General features: G+C 43.8%; 1 protein-coding gene across 4 annotated transcripts in view; it reads left to right on the top strand.

The window, feature by feature from the left end:
• The window catches only part of DPP6 (dipeptidyl peptidase like 6), a 731,733-nt gene that overhangs the window by 592,875 nt on the left and 121,982 nt on the right, over positions 1-16,876 (top strand). For all 4 annotated transcript variants that reach the window (XM_019530500.1, XM_019530482.1, XM_019530507.1 and 1 more), the window contains exon 8: positions 13,250-13,370. In XM_019530500.1, coding sequence (XP_019386045.1) covers positions 13,250-13,370 — 121 coding nt within the window. The remainder of the gene's footprint in view (positions 1-13,249; positions 13,371-16,876) is intronic.

The raw sequence follows: 16,876 nt of genomic DNA on the forward strand, positions 1-16,876 counted from the left end.
AGAGTCCCACAGGGGTCTGTCCTGGGCCTGCTTATTAATGATTTGGAGGCTGACATGGAAAGCTTCTTGAGCAAGTTTTCAGATGACATGAAACTGGAACGGACTGTGAACACACTGAAGGATATGAGCACAATTCAGAAGGATCTTGACAGATTGGAAAGCTGGGCTGAAGCTAACAAGATAAAATTCAGTGCTGACAAGTGCAAAGTGCTACTACGCCTCTGGAAGAATAATTCCAAATACAGGTGCAAAGTGGGTGACACCTGCCTGGATGGCAGCACTATAGAGAGGCATCTGGGAGTTTTGGTAGATCACTGACTTAATATGAATCTGTAATGTGATACAGCTGCACAAAAGGAAAATGTGATTTTGGGATGCATCAATAGAAGTATTACATACAAGACACAGGAGATAATAGTGCCTCTGCTCAGCACTGGTTAGACATCATCTAGGGTATTGTATGCAATTCTGGGCTCCATATTTTAAAAAGGACACAGAGAAGTTAGCGAGGGTAAAAAAAAAAAAATATGATAAAGGGCTTGGAAAGGAAGAGGCTAAAGGAGCTAGTCATGTTCACTTTGAGGAAAAGGCACTTAAGAAGGGACATGATTGCAGTGTTCAAATACTTGATGGGCTGCTGTAAAGAAGAAAGAAAACACCTTTTTTCTCTTGCTGCAGGATGCAGACCAATGGCTTAAAGTTGCAGCTAAGTAAGTTTAGTTTGGATTTTAGGAAAATCTTCATTGTTAGAACAGTGAGGCAGTGGAATAGACTTTATAGGGAAGTTGTGGAGGTATTCAAGAAGAGGTTGGACAGCCACTGGTCAGGGGTGATCCATGCCTGTGTTCTGCTTTGGATATTTCTCATGCTTCTGGGCTTTGCTGGTTGCCACACTGGGCTGGGGGAAGAATCTCCCCTCCCCTCCCCATTGCTACATGAACTTGGGGGGGTTTTAAGCCTTCCTTGAAGGCACTGGGTTTGGCTGCAGCCAGGGCTGGGGATTTTGAATAGGGTGGGCCAGTGCTCTTGCTGAGCCCTAAAGCCACAGGTCCCTAGCTAGAGGGTCATGTCCCTCCACCTCCCATCCTGCTCAGGGTCCAGTGATCACCATATTCAGGGTTAGGAAGGAATTTTATCCCATGGTCAGATTGGTATGGACTGTGGGAGTTTTTACCTTCCTCAGTAGCAAGGGGCACAGCCCTTTTCCAGGGATCCCCTGAACCTATATTAACAACCTTTACAGCAGCAGGACACTGGCTGCTATGTCTCCTTGCTTCACACATGGCATGTTAGGGTTTTATCATGTGTTGTGTCAGGGTTGATGCTCTAATTTTGCTGAGAGTTGAAACTATAGATTTGTGTAGGGTTAGGGTTACCATACGTCCAAGTTTCCCTGGACATGTCCTCTTTTTGGGTCCTCCCATTTCTGTCCGGGTTTTTTTTCAGTATCAGTAAATGTCTGGGATTTTGCTTTACCTCTGCCCCAGCGAGGAGCTGCTTGGGAATGGGAACAGTGGGGGAGGGTGATTGGAGGCTGGGACATCCCGTGCTCTGTGCACGAGCCTGGCCACTGCAGGCAGGTTGTGTGTGTGTGTGCATGTGTGTGTGGGTCTGTGCGTGCCTGCCTGTGCTGGAGCTGTGCATGCCTGCTGGCACTGAGGCTGCAGCAGGCAGGGAAAGGTGATGGGAGGGTTCTTCAGGGGCAGCAAGGAACTGCATGGACAGCAGGGCTGGAAGGGGCAAAGGGGCTGGGGGTCAGAAGTGAGGGGTATCAGCATGGTCTGGGGGACAGGTACTGTGGCTTAGGAGATGACCTATGGAGGTCCCTTCTTGCCCTGCTTCTCTATGATTCTAACTATCTAAAGCACTGTGGCTAAGGACAGGCATTACACATAAACCAGTTTAAATTATTAGAAACTGGTTTAAACCTGCAACAGAACAGATGTTCAGGGCACATAAACCAGTTTGAAAATGGCTGAAACCAGTTTGAAATAAACCTGGTTGAATGTAGTATCAGACTTAGCTGATTTGGGACAAGTTGGTTTATGCAATGTCTCTGGTCTGGGCGGGGATCTCTGCTCCAAAGAGCTGGGCTGTCCCCTCCCCTCTGCTCCCTTGCTGCAGCTCCGGCAGCGATGGCACGTCCAGCCATCTGCCTGGCTTCCTCCTGCTCCCTTTCCCCTCCCCCCCAACACCCTGCTCAAGCAGGGATTCCCTCTCCCCACTGCCTTACAAAGGCACCTCTCGGCATTAGCAAGCATACCATATGCTGGCAATGGCCCGTGCAATGGGAGACAGGCCAAAGACAGACAGAACACTGTTTGCTCAAGGCTCTTTGGAGCTAATCAACAGGTAGCTGGTAATATCCCTGTGTTCCTGTCTTGGAAACAGTTGTTTTAGAAGAGCTTGAACTAATGAGAGATCCTTTTGTTTTGCTGATGGGGTAATAAATGTTCCCCCTGTAACTCTCTGCTGTGTAGCATAATGCTGTGTAAATCCCTGCTGACTCTCTCGCTGACCAGCAAGGGGGAGAACCCCTCCCTAATCAGAGCACCCTACTGGGGCCTGGTCACCTTGTGTAAGGGAAGGGAGGGCTGCTCTTGCACCCTCCTCCCCACACTGGCTGATAGTCTGAGCCACTGCAGGCATGTGCTTGCATTTCTGGAATGAAAAGGAAATGGCTATCCACCTCCAGATTGATTCAAGCATTGCAGGTTAGGCTAGCCTGCAAAGATTGAATTTATTTGGGCTCAGGCTTTTTAAATATCTGTCCCTAGCCTATCTGTTTAATAGAGGAACTTCCCTACTGGATTATACATGTAGGCTAGGTAGTCTATTATTTTGCATGTAGCAGTGCCCAGTTCTAGCTGCTTCAAAGGAAGTTTCAGAAAACCCTGCAGTACAGTGTCCTGGAATAACTAGTTGATAGGGAATTTTTTCCCCCAATCAATATGAATTAGTGGCTTGTCACTGCTTTCAAGCTCTGAAGGGTTCTATCCCCTTCCTAGCCTTTTAGAGCAAAATCCTCATCCAACAGAAATTGAAGCAAAATTCTGATTTGTTTCCATAGCCCGGGATTTTACCCTTTGTACAGGCAGTCCTTGGACTTATGACACACTTGGTTCCTGAAAACCATGTCTTAAGTTGAAACGTCGTAACTCAGAACTGATTTCCCCGTAGGAACAATGTTAAAAATGGGAGATTGGTTCCTGAGCCAAGGCCTGATGCCCTATTTTCAGCAAAACTAACTCAGAATTTTGTACTTAATCAATTATGGATGAATAATATAATTAAATTCATGTATTTATATTGTAAATAGCAATCATGTTGATTTGGAAGGACTTCTTTGAGGTGACTTTGCTGGACTTTTTGAAGGGCTCTTGGTTGGACTTTTTGAAGGGTTCTTGGCCGGAGTCTTCTCAGGAGTCTTGGCTGCAGGATTTTTTTCTGGAGCCTTGTCTGCTTTCTTAAAGAAAGTAACAAAGGAAGTTTGGGCAGATGTTCTCCAGGGAGATGGGTGACACAACGAACTTGTTCTCTGGCATCATGTGGTGTTGGATCAAGCTTTGTAAAGTTGAAACTGGCATCAGAAAGTTGAAACAGGGCGTCAATTTATTAATGCCGTTCATTGCAGCTCAAAATGTCTTAAGTCAAGGACTGCCTGTTTTTAAAAAAAAAAAGGAAAAAAAATTGCTCTGACGTGTTGCCAGAGGGTGCTTGCTCTACATCACCAGGGCCATGTCTCGTTTCTGAGAGTGCCCCTCAAAGCCACCCCAGAAGGGACCTCCAAAACATGGGGTGGGGAAGCTGTAACTCTTGCCCTCCCTGAGACCCTGGCCTTTTGGTCCCTCACACTGGTTCTCTGAGCCCCTGACTGGGGGAGCTAGGTTCGAGTTCAGATCCTGAGAGGGGGACTTTATGTCTTGTTGCAGGGGTCAAGTGCAGCTTGAAGTTCCAAGCAGCAAACTGACATCTCTGCTTCAATAAAGACATTTACCACAGCAAAGGCCATCCACTGGCCTGCTGGCTTGCTCCTTTCCAAAAGGTTAAGTGATTCCTTTGTTCCCAGTCCAGTCCACACCCCCAAAGATTAGTCCATTGTTCTTTTTCAGTATACCCACTCCCAAGCCACAAAGCTGCGGCTCTGGTCTCTGCCTCCAGACTGTCTCCTTCAGGCAGCATCTTGTTTGGCCATCCCTGCTGCTTCTATTGTCCTGTATATTGCTCTCTATCTCTCTCTTGGACTTCTCCTAGGCATTACCTGACATCCCCACCTTTGCTGAAATGTCACCAAAGCTGTTCAGTCTCTGTAAATGGATGGATCTTCTGTCATGTAGGCTAGTGACTCTGGCTTCATTATCTCCATAAGCCATTCTTTCCTTCCCTGTAAGTTAGCTAAGGTGAAACTGAGGAGTGCAATTCTATTATAACACAAACCCAGTTAACATAGAAATATTACAGGAAACTCCATAGGTCATCACACCGTGGTCACTCTGGATGGTCTTGTTGTTTCCACAAATAGGTGTCTAACTCTTGGACCCAACCCTAAGGTTACAACAGAACTAGAATTAGGGGTTCCTATCTTCCATTGCACCCAGTGATAATAAGTTCCACAGGTTAATTGGGAAGGGGAGCAGTGTAATCATTGTTTCCATTTGAAATTGTCTGTCTTTCAGTTTTTTTAAATGTCTCCTTGTCCTAGAGTTATTTTAACAGATGGTGAATAAAAAGTGCTGCCTTAGCACCATTCATTGTTTTGTAGGACTTTATTATGCCCTTCCTGCTTCAGCTAGATTTAATGGCCCCAGTATTTTTAGTCTGTCTCCGCATAGATGATTTTCATTCTTGTTACTATCTCTGAATCCCTTCTGTTACTGCTATCTCCCACTAAAGACATGATGACCAGAAGGGAACACACAGCATTCAGAGGGAGGTTCCAGCATTGGCACATAATAGCAGTCATGTTTTCAGCTTTATTTTCCATGCTGTTGTTATACTTCTCTTTGTAATGAACACTTTGCTTTTCTTTTGATTCCTGCTGCTAACTCCATGACATTGTCCACCATTAAAAGAATATGTGTTGCCAGTATGAGTAATCAAGGGCAAGGTATTACTTAAATGCATCCATGTAAATCCCATTACAGTGGCATGCACACACAGAAGTGAAAGGTCAGGTTCCTGTTCCCACTGAAGTCATGAAAGGGTAGCCAAGCTGTTTCAGTGCCATATCTTATGTTAGGGAAGGGCTGTACTACTTTATAAAGCAAAGGTAAAACAGAAAATTGGAACTGATGTTCAAAACAAGTTGGATGTTTTCGGGTTTATTAAACAATTCTTACCATGCATTGCTTAATTTGTATGAGTCAGGTAAAAATGACTTCTATTCTAATGTCCACAAAGTCAAAAAAGTTGGAGCTATTTCAAAAGTATGTCACAAAATCATTGAATCTCTTTGTAATGTGAAAGCCTGAGATGTGGTATAATGTAAAGACATTTCTTTCTGATGAATAATGAGCATTCAAAAACTTTTCCTTAATTTATAAGTCTACATTACACAGAAGTTTTCCATGTCCTGTTTCAGTTCTGTTGCATCTTGATTGTGGCTGACATTTTTAGGGTACAAGGAGCTATAGTTAGGAGGATGATTTTAAATTCTCTGTGAGGTGCTGCAGATTGGCTCTGAATTATATGGAAGTTGATTTCAAGTCAGAGCACTATTAATTTTCCATTGCAGCTATCTGATGCAACAAGGCCAGTGATTAGTGCAGTGATGCTTTGAAAGACATTAAAGATGAAGAAAAAAAAATCAGTGCTAAGAAAATCCAAAACCAGATTGCTATTCAGCTTTGTTTATTTTTCCCACAGATTCATTTAAAAGTAATATCATACAAAGTTATGGCAAAACCGCCTGTCCTCAATTTGTCATGAGACTCCAAGCAAGGAATATGTTGCATTACTTGAATAATTCCTTCTGATCCGGGTGCTGATTAAGTGTTCTTTGCAGAACAGAGGTATAACTCAGACAGAGAATTAAAGTTAAGACTTAGTGTTGGATGACAGTGCCCCTCAGAATATACTGTGTGGATTACTGGTCATCAAACCATAGAAACGATAATGTTGTATTGGAAAAACAGCCCTAGAGATTAATAATTCCGCCTGAAGCAATAAAAGCAATGAGTCTGGAGAATTCTGCTTCTCCCTGTTTTTCTGAAGAGAAAATCGCCTGTATTTTTTTTGCGGGGCCCTTCTATTTAGCAGATATCTTCACCAGGCTTGACTGTAACCTAGCAGGAGGTGTATGCTACCACAATCTAACTAGCTATAACAATATCAGTTTGTAATATCCCACAATCCAAAGTCTGTAGGTTCTACAACATCACCAAACCCAATGGAGAGTCATGAGGCTGTCTATCTGTGTCCATACAGGTAGTTCCAATTACCACTATAGCTTTCATTTCTTTAATCTCAGACTCTATAGTCTCCCATATTAAGTAAGCAAGTGTTATTATTTCCATTTTAGTGACAGGAAGCTTTGCTCCTAGGAGGAGAATTGACACACCCCAACTGAAGTCCCTACTCTTAGCTGTATCCAGCACCCAATGCCTGTGGGGAGGCTTAAAAACACCCTGAAACATAGCAGGAAAAGGTGAGGGGTGGGAGCAACCAGCAAAGCCCAGAAGCGTGGGAAATACCCATGATAGAAAATAGACATAACTATGCCTAGTTCATCCGTGACCAATAGCTCTTCAACCTCATCTTAAACACCTCCAGCGAGGGAGAGTCCACAGCCTCTCTAGACAGTCTTCCACTGCCTTACTATTCTCACTGTGAAGAAGTTCTTCCTGATATCCAATCTAAACTTAACTTTGCTGCAGCTGCAAGCCATTGGTCCACATCCTTCTCTCTGCAGCAAGACAGAAAAAGAGCTTTCCCTCTTCTTTATGGCAGCCCTTCAAGTATTTGAAGACTTCTTCTATTGATGCATCCCAAAATTGCATTCACCTTTGCCCCACTATATCGCACTGCAGACTCATACTGAGTATGTGGTTTACCAAGGCTCCAAGGCCCTTTTCCACAGAGCTGCCATCCAGCCAAGTGTCCCCCATTTTGTATTTGTATTTTTTATTATTCCTCTGGAGGCGTAGCACCTTGCATTTGTCTGCATTGAACTTCATCCTGTTAGCTCTAGCCCAACTTTCCGGTCTGTTGAGATCCTTCTGAGTTGCACTCACATCCTCCAACATGTTCACAATCCTTCCCAGTTTCAATACTAGGTATCCTTCAGTAACTTCCCAGGTATTGAGGTGATGCTAACCCATCTGTAGTTCCCCATGTCTTCCTGTCTGCCTTCTTGAAAAAAGAAACCCTTTTCCAGTCCTCTGGTACCTGAGCAATCTCCCACAATTTCCTGGGCCAAGGCCTCTGACATGTCCTCTGCCAGTTCCTTCAGGACCCTGAGATAAAACGTATCTGGCCCCGTTGACTTGAATGCATTCAGACCTAACAAGCTCTCTGACCATCTCTTTTGTTATTTCCATCCTTAGCTTGCCCCCTTCCTTATCCAGATAATTTCTATTATGTGTCTGGCTTCAGCTTAATTTTTTGTGAAGACTGAAGCAAAGTAGCTATTGAGTAGCTCTGCCTTCTTCGTGTCTCCTGTTAAGAGTTCCCCCTGGCTTGTTAAGAGTGGACCCACCACTTCTTTGGTCCTTCTTCCCTGGCCAACATATAATAGAACCTCTTCTTGTCGTCATTAATCATCTTTTCCAGGTACAGATTGTCCTTTATCTTTGCCTTCCTGACTTTGTCCCTGCAGGTTCCTACTATTTCTAGCCATGCATCCTTAGTGACCTGCCCATTCTTCCTTTGCCCATATGTTTTCCTTTTGCATTTGGGGCATTTTAGAAGCTCCTTCTGTAGTCACATTGGTCTCTTGTCATTCCTCTGCTTCCCCTGTGCCAGAACAGCTTCTTGTTGGGTTTCTAATATTGTGCTCCTTAAAAGCTCCCAGCCCTCCCGGGTGCCTTTATCCTTCAATTTATCCTCCCATGATACCATGTCTACTAGCACCTTGAGTTAGATTAAATCTGCCTTTTTTAAATTTAACATCCTAATTTTGCTGACCTCATGCTTTCTCTGTCTCAGGATCTGGAATTCTGTTGTATAATGACTGCTTCCTCCCAAGTTACCTGTCACCTTAACATCCTCCACCAGTTCTCTCTTGGTCAGGCCAAGATTCAAGATAGATGATCCCCTGGTTGACTATCTTCCACTTTCTGGAAGAGAAAGTTGTCCTCTACACAAGTTAGGAACCAGTTGACATTTTATGTTTGGTTTCATTGTTCTTCCAGCAGGTATCTGGAAAATTGAAGTGTCCCATCAGTACTATCCTATAACTTTTGGATAGATTTGTCATGTGCTTGAAGAGTGCCTTATCCACCTCCTCTTCCTGATTAGGTGTCCTATAATAAATTGCCACCATTATATCAGGGCCACATCTTTCACCTTTCATCTTCACCCAAATGCACTCTGCTTTGCCATCTTCTTCCTCCTGAACCAGGGAACAAGTATACGTGTTGTTGACATACGGGGCAACACCACCACCTTTTCTCCCAACTCTGTCCTTCCGAAACAGCATTACCCTCTCAGTTCATATTCCAGTCATAACAGCCGTCCCTCCAGGCTTCAGTGATGCCTAAAATATCATAGCTCTTTTCACAGGCTGCAGCTTCCAGCTCATCTTGTTTATTCCACATACTTCTCATATTTGTATTCGTGCATCAAATGTATTTTGCATTTTAACCCCCTTGCTTTGCTTTTATGGCACTTTTTGCAGTCCTGTAGTTCTCTGGCACTTTCCCAGAGCTGAGTTACTTCTTCGAGTCCTTTTCCCTCTGGACTGCATGCTCTGTTGCTGGAGGGTTTTGATGACTATTCCCCAGGGAACCTGGCTTAAAGCCCTGCTTATTAGGTTGGCCACATGAGGCCCAAAGATGCTCTTCCCCATTCTCGTCAGATGGATCCCATCTTTCGATAGCAGCCCTCTTCCCAAGAACATCCACCCGTTGTCGAAGAAGACAAAGCGTCACATCAACACCACCATCTCTACCACTCACCCAATTGCCACCCCATATTTATACTTCTATTCATGCTGCCTAATAAAACAGTCCTATATGGCCTGGATGTGAGTGGAGCTTATCTTTTAGCAGCACCCATGGGATTACATTTAAGGCCATACACCTATAGCCACAGTAGCCACATTCCCCTCTTTCTCTAGTGCAAACTAGCTGTATACCTTGGGGCTCCTTATAAAAGTACATTATAACTAAGGAAAGCTTGGGTCTGGGCCTCCTGGGGCTGATCCTTATCATTCTGACACCGCAATAAGTCAGGGCTTCCTGGTAAAAAGCCAGGGGTTTATCCCAGCGGCGTGGGATCCTTATCAGGGGCCCAGGGTTTTGGCAGCTTAGAACTAGATGTGTTCTAAGCTTTTCTGACTACAGTAATAGTGCTGATTGTATTATCTCATTCCGAAAAGACACTGATGATTTGTGTCAAAGGAGCAGCCAGCATTCTGCTCACAGTACCTTGTTCAGCCTTGTTCTCCTGACTTCCATGTGCACTGAAACTTCAGCTGCCTCCCATATGCAAAATAGGTAGCTTGTCTGAAATTCTGTGTTCAGCACCCCTCCTCTGGCTGCTCTACATACTAATAATAAAAGCAAGAAAGAATGAAGAATTTAATATATGTCACAGCATATTTTTACTTTCAGAAAATATTAATTGGATGAAGCTCTTTTTAGCTTAAAAGCCCATGTAGGCTGGAAAGGAATAAAACAAGTTACAGTTTTAGTCATACTTTTTACCCCTAGGCAAACTCACCGTAACAGCTGCCGAAATTAAATTAGGATCTATACTTGCTTCTGGAAACTTTCCAGCTTCTCTCTGGGTGAGACACATACTTTGATAGGACCTGAAACCTGAGCTGAAAGCAAATATTTTTTCCAGGTCTAACTTTTCATGAATGCAATCTGGGAAATTGCATTCTGATATCATGGGAAAGATATGCAACGTTTGTTCCAATATCTTTAAGTGTGTGGAAAATGTCTTCTTTAAATGTCTGTTAAACACCATTAATAATTTGTCTTTCAAACTGAATGGCTTTGCTGATATTTTTGTTCCTCACATCTCTGCAGCCTTGAGAATGAAGTTTAAAAATAGTTTTAAAAGCAGGAATTTTAGTTTAAAAAGGACAAATTTTGCTAGGGGGGAAAATAAATCTCTGTACTGAAGATGACAGGAAATACAATTATAGACAGAGATAGAGGTACGGATTGAAGCCTACAACCAAGTTATTAAAAATGAGTAGTTATGCTTTTGCCTCAGTATTTAACTACCAAAATATGATTTTTCAAATGTGCCCGGTACCCAGCAGCTCTGGTTCACTGGAGCAGAATACTCAGTCTTTCAAAAACTGGGATATTTATTTAGGAGCCTACATTTTTGATAATTCATTTGCCCTAGGGTTGTCCAACTGGCAGCTTATGGGCCATATGCAGCCTGTAAAAGGTTAATTTGAGGCCTCTGGGCTCCCTTGTCCACCATTTCCCTTATTGCTCTGGCTGTTGCTGCAGCAGGGGTCTCCAGGCTCCTCTCCCTTCTCTCCCCAGGGAGCATGGTGCAGCACAGTTTGCAGTGCCAGAGGAGCTTGCACCCAAGGAGGTGAGGTGGGGTGGGCGCCCACCTGCCCACATGGTGCAATGGTGAGAGGACATCCTGTCTGTGTGGTATCAAAGGAGTTTGAAGCTGGTGAGCTGAAGGGGGGAGTGGGGGCCATGGCCCCTGCTTCTGCAGCCCCCGCTCTCTGCCCTGACCCCACACGGTGTGTGGCGCCTGGTCACTAAGAGGTTGAACATCCCTTTTTGAAGTATAAACAAACCTTAACAAAGGGAGGGATATGACAGAGCTCAGCAATATCATGGTTGGCCTGGAAAAAGTGACTAAAAGAAAACATATTCACTAAATCTCTTAATACAAGAACTGGGAGTCGCACAATGAAACTATCCAGTGGGAGGTCTCAGATACTGGGCTAGACAGACCTTTGGTCTGACCCAATATGGCCGTCCTTCTGTTCTTATGCAGACCTTACCTAGATGGTTTTGAGGGTCAACTACTCCAGCACCATAAAGAGCAAAGCCTGCCTCTCTGCAGGGGGTTGAACTTGATGATCCTTGAGATTCCTTTCAGTCCTACGACTCTATTGTCCTGCTGAACTCAATAAAATGAAATACCATCATTTATTTGAATATTATTTCCCGAGTCAGCATGGGGAAAAAAATGTTCCTCATCTTATATTTGTATACAAGGAAACCTCATTAAATACATTGTCTATCATTAAACCGCTGCCAAAATCAGTAAGTCAGTAATGGAAGCCAAGTATGAAGTTGATTAAATGTCGCTGAGAATGACTACAGAACAAATGGCCCATATGAGGTAAACATGCTGATGACATCCTGGCATCCTATGTGCAAGCCCCAGGTCTGATAGCCTTGGAGTTCATATACCTCCTGGTCTTGCTTGCTCCTAGCCAAAAGGCCAAGGAGCAGCAAGGGAAAAAGTGCAAAAGCAGTCCCCCATTAGCACAATCATTTATTTTTTTTGCAAAAATTTTTATTTCTATATATATACCTCTACCAACCTGTCTTGTGACCAATATGGTTCACTTGACAGTCCAAAACACACCTTTACAGTATACCATTTTTATTCCCATTACAATAACTGAACTGTGCAGTGCTACTGTGTGCCTACACACCCATGTGTCCATCACCATAACTTTTACCCATTACAGCTATGCAAAGGACCACCTCAGTGTCCTCCCCCCTGTTTTCACCCCCTCCCCCCAACTACTCCATCCATTTCCAAAGTCCTTTCACTCATCATTGTATTCCTTGTTGTTGTCTGTCATTGTTGTCATCATCACTGCTCTCCTCAGAGGACCCAGCTCTGAACAGTGCATCTGAACTCTTCCATATGATTCCTGCCATCTCTTCCCTATCGTCATCTACCATATTCCTAGTACCAGTACATCTTACTCAGACCCATTTTGATGGAGTCCTCAACAAAGGGGGTTGTGCGTCTGTTTATGAGATGGTCCCTGGTCTTCCACAGGACAAGGATAGGTTAGTGCAAGCCATCTGAATAAAACACATGGTAGGGCCCATTGTGCTTAGTCCCCCTCAGCATTGACTCTTTCAGGTCATGGTGAGCTACTCCATTGCATACATTTTTACTTCCTTGTCACTCCTACAGCTGAGCTGTGCTTTTTTTTTCCATTTCCAATTATTCCTCTTTCGTCCCCAGCCTTAAATGTTTGGCAAACATCATCAAATGGGGCCCCAGCAGTTCATCCAGAATCCCTCTGTCACCCCCTCTCTCAGCCTGGTGTATATGATTAGTGTGGTCCTGCCCCCCATGTGGTGGAGCCAGACCAGGTTTCCCTGCACTTCACCTGCATATACATTTTTAGAGGATTCCAGGACTCATGACAAAAACACCTAGTTCTAGTCGTAAGTGGCGGGGTGCTAATTAGCACATGAATCCTTTGTGGGGGATATCTGGACATACACACAAACTGACTAGTGCTGAGTTGTGGAGTCTCCATGGCTTGAAAATGCCTGCCTCCTAAAACTGCCTATGTAGCCCATGGACCCAAATTATTTCCCCTTCCCCTCCCCCTCCACGCTAGTCCAATGTTTATATGAGGCATTTTCAAGTGCCATGTTACAAAGATATTCAATACATTGACAGCTCTCCTTTAAAGAAATATTAGCTACTGAAAGCAAGGAGAAAGTACCTATTCCTGTGCCCAGCCCAGGTCTCTCAGTAAGTACTTTTTAGTCCACTGATGCTCCAGGCCACCATAGTTCGTGAATTACTGAAATAGGATACTCTTCATTGCCTGCCTTTTCATTGCTGATCACTGATGCTTACCTGCCATATTTCAGTATGTGAAGCATTGACAGCATTTTAGTAGAGAGGGAAGTAACACTTCCCTGTTAGAACAGGTGTGTAGAGGTCTGGAAGGCCAAAAGAGTTAGTCAGAGCTTTGGAGATCTTTGAGATAAAAGACATATCTGCCGTAGACTTATAATGTATTATCATGTATTATTCATTGTTGTGAAAGCAATGCACCCTTTACAATAGACTTGCTACTTAACAGTGTTCTCTTTTCTTTTTCCCTTCACATTAGATATTTATCTTTGAGAATAACATCTATTACTGTGCCCATGTGGGAAAACAAGCTATACGAGTGGTCTCCACTGGAAAGGAAAATGTTATTTTCAATGGGCTCAGCGACTGGCTGTATGAAGGTAGGACACAATATCTAGGGAAGCTGGTAGTTATGAATCTAAATTATACTTTAGCTTTGCAGATGCGAGGGGCATGAGGGGTAAAACATTGATCTTTTCAGAACCATGGACTACTAGTTGGAAATTCAGCTGTTCTAGCACTCAGCTGACTTGCTGGACTGGAAATAATGTGAAACAATGTAGGAATTGTGTTTTTTAGACCTGCTTTTCCCTTGTTCCATGGGTGATAAATCACAGGGTGTTAATGAGCAGCACTGCTTCATTATGTAATGGCACCTGCAATCACTCAGTGTTTCCCTCAGACGTGCTTGTTTTTCTAATCACAAAAGATGGTGGAGAGGGGAAGGCAGGTTTCTTGTTTAAAGGGACAGAAGCTAAGAATTGCTTTATTTGAACCATTCTGGCCTTGTTGTGCCCTGAACCAGGTAGCACAAAGGAGTGGGTACTGTCCACTTCATGCTTATAAAGAATTTCTCTGGCCTGAGCAAGTCCTTGGAGCAGCTGTCTTCCATAGCCCATAACCCTGCAAGATCAGCAGGGTCACCCCAACTCTTCAGGTAGAGCCTCTTGGGTGTTTTGCACAATTGTTTGCCTCCATGTAAGGCAAATGGGCCTATTTCCCTGCACGGTTTTATTCTTTAACCTAAATCCTCAAACAAAGTGGATCTTCTGCCATGTTGACCTGTTGCTCACAGAAGCACCTTTCTTCAAGTCCCCAGACTTTGAGTCTACTGCAAATCCTGTGTCTCTTGCAGCATGCTTCCTCTTCTTCAAGTGGCAGCTCTCAGGACTTCCTGCCTAGTCTCCCTCTTGCCACGTTTCTATGGCTTCTCTCATCCCTTTATAAGGGATGCCTTCCCACTGCTGAGCAAGACCTCCTAGCTGAACAGGGCTATCATGCCCCAAGACCCTTACCCCTTGTAGGAGCTGGACACCTTCTTACTGTGTCACTATTATCTGTTAGAGGATATGGCAGTCCCTAAGTTGCTCTACTTGTGCCAAACCTAGGGCTGATATAAAACAGCACCCAAGAAACAGGGAACTAAAAGCAGCGCAGACAGTCTGGGCTCCAGGGTCAGTGGCAGTGTTTGCTACAAGGTTATAATTGATTTTAATTTTTAAATGATGTTGGAATACTTGCACATCATAGGACATGTACTAGTTAATAGGGCTGATGGGATGTTGCAATATTCTAATTTAATCCATCTGTTTGTTTGTTTATTTATGCAGAACAGGCAGGGTTTCCTTGTGAGACTGGGCAGGTCAAACCATGCATACCAGTACTTGTGTTTTGTTAATAAACATCATTGAGTACATAAGGTCTTCTCACAGTGTGCCCTGTGCAGGGCAAAATGCTGACAAAAAAGGTTTACCATGGCAGGGAGCTGCAAGCCAGCAGGTTAGCATGTTATGATGCCAACATTTTGCTGACAAACACATTTTAATTCAATTACCAGATTGCTCACGCTGTTGCTTAAATGACATTCTCTTGCAGGTTTGTCCTTTATAATGAACTATTTTGTTAAAGCCATGTTAATCCAGTGAGGTAATAAATGACTCTATGATTAAGTACTGTCTAAATATATCAAGACTGTTTCTGCCATCTTTACATTGAGCAAGTCTTACAATGCACTATTAGGTTATGTGCTGTATTGCTACGATTGCGGGTTACAGTCAGGCCTATAGCATCCATTTGTTACCCAGCAATTTGAGTGTTATATAACAGTCATGCTCATATCCTTTATTTGTGATGCTGTCCATGCGACAGGCCGCATTGTGGCTGAGTGCAATTAACATTTCATTAAGTATCCCATCCCCCCAAACATTCCTTAAATTCTGTATTGAGGTTCACATCTCAACCCAGGCCCAGATCACAGAATCAGAGAGAAGCAGGGCTGGAAGGCACCTCCGGAGGTCATCTAGTCCAGCCCCCTGCCTGGGGCAGGATCATCCCTGTCCAAACCATCCTATACAAATCCTTAATCTAAACTTTTCATAAAACAACTGCCAGCCCTGACACAACACAAGGCATAACGCATAAGATCAGAATTGTATAGGAAAAATCTGTCTTCTGCAGGAAGTGAGGTATCCCAAAAGGCCTCCATCCCTCTGGGATCTGAGAGCAGGAGAACCAAGGAGCAGCGAGCTGTGTGGCTCTTAGGAACTGTGTGTGGTCCTTGGCTCCCAGCTGGTTGCCATAAACCAGTTCTCCTTAACACTTCAGCCTTTCACTGCTCCTAAACACTTTCCAGCTGATTTATGGTTTTCCATTCTAGCTTTAATTTTTTTTCCGAACCACTGAAAATCCACAGGCGTGGCTGCAGTCCTTAGTAAGTCAGCAACAGCCATAACATTGACAGGGACTCTATCAAGAGCTACAGGTTTAAGCAGCCTGCAGAGAGAGCTGGAGCAAGAAGTAGGAGTTGAGATGTGGGACCTGTGGGAGCTGGGGAGCAGTGATGACCAGGACCAGTCTGTAGAGTGTCAGGGAAGATGCTCTTAATATGTCCGGGCATGGAAAACTTAAGGGAGCTGAAGCAGTCAGTAGTGCTGAAGTAGTGATCGGGGCCAGCTGAAACGAAAGACCAGGAGAGAAATCCTGGCCACACTGGGGTCAATGGGAGATTTGACATCAGTTCCAGTGTGGCCAAAATTTACCCTCAGCTGATGACACCACAGCTGGGGGCTCTTAAAGTTAATCTGTGCCCCAGGGGACTTTCTTTCTGTAATATAGAGCTGAACTGCTATTTTGAACCCAGACATGCCTGAATAGGAAGCTAATTGAAATCAGGACAAAAATCTAAATTTAACATCTCATACTTCTGCCCCTTTCATATTCTCCCATAGTAATGTCTCTCACCCCATTCGCCAGCATAGACAAGGCAGATGTTCAGTCTCATATTTAGACTTGTTGCACTGCTGTCATCTCAGCCAACTATTGGGGTGGATTCTAAACATATGCAGACAACTCACTCCATCTGTGCAAGTGTAAACGCCATACACTACAGTGAAGGCTGCTGCAGTAGCATAAAGAATCATAAGTGTTCTTCTTTTCATTTTTATATTCTTGTTTTTTATATGATGTTTGCAACTGAGCTGAACCTCCCCTTGAGCCATCAGACAGGTCCCTGATATGCTTCATGGCCTGTTTATCATTGTCCCGAAACTTTCCAAGTTTCCTGTTTAAGGAACAGAATTAAAACTGTAGGCGACTTGTACAAGCAAAATCCCAACTGCCCTTTCTCAGAGCTGTTTTACATGTTGGTCTATGCAAATTACAGTCCCGACAGTGCCACCTTTCAGTGTTATACTGCTAGGTCACTCAGCTGGTAGAGGGAACCTTTTTCTTCATACTATATGGTAGCTTTTGCACAACAAAATAGATGCACTGCAGTATTAATCAGTTATTTTGGGTAAATCTGGATGCAGAAGCTGCCTTAGAGTGGATTTGATGGGCTTTTCATCTGTAAATATGCAGTTCATTGCAATTCAGGTTAAACTTTTTT

The sequence above is a fragment of the Crocodylus porosus genome, unplaced genomic scaffold, assembly GCF_001723895.1.
Source record: "Crocodylus porosus isolate Cpor-Errol unplaced genomic scaffold, CroPor_comp1, whole genome shotgun sequence".
In the NCBI taxonomy this organism is placed as follows: domain Eukaryota; kingdom Metazoa; phylum Chordata; order Crocodylia; family Crocodylidae; genus Crocodylus; species Crocodylus porosus.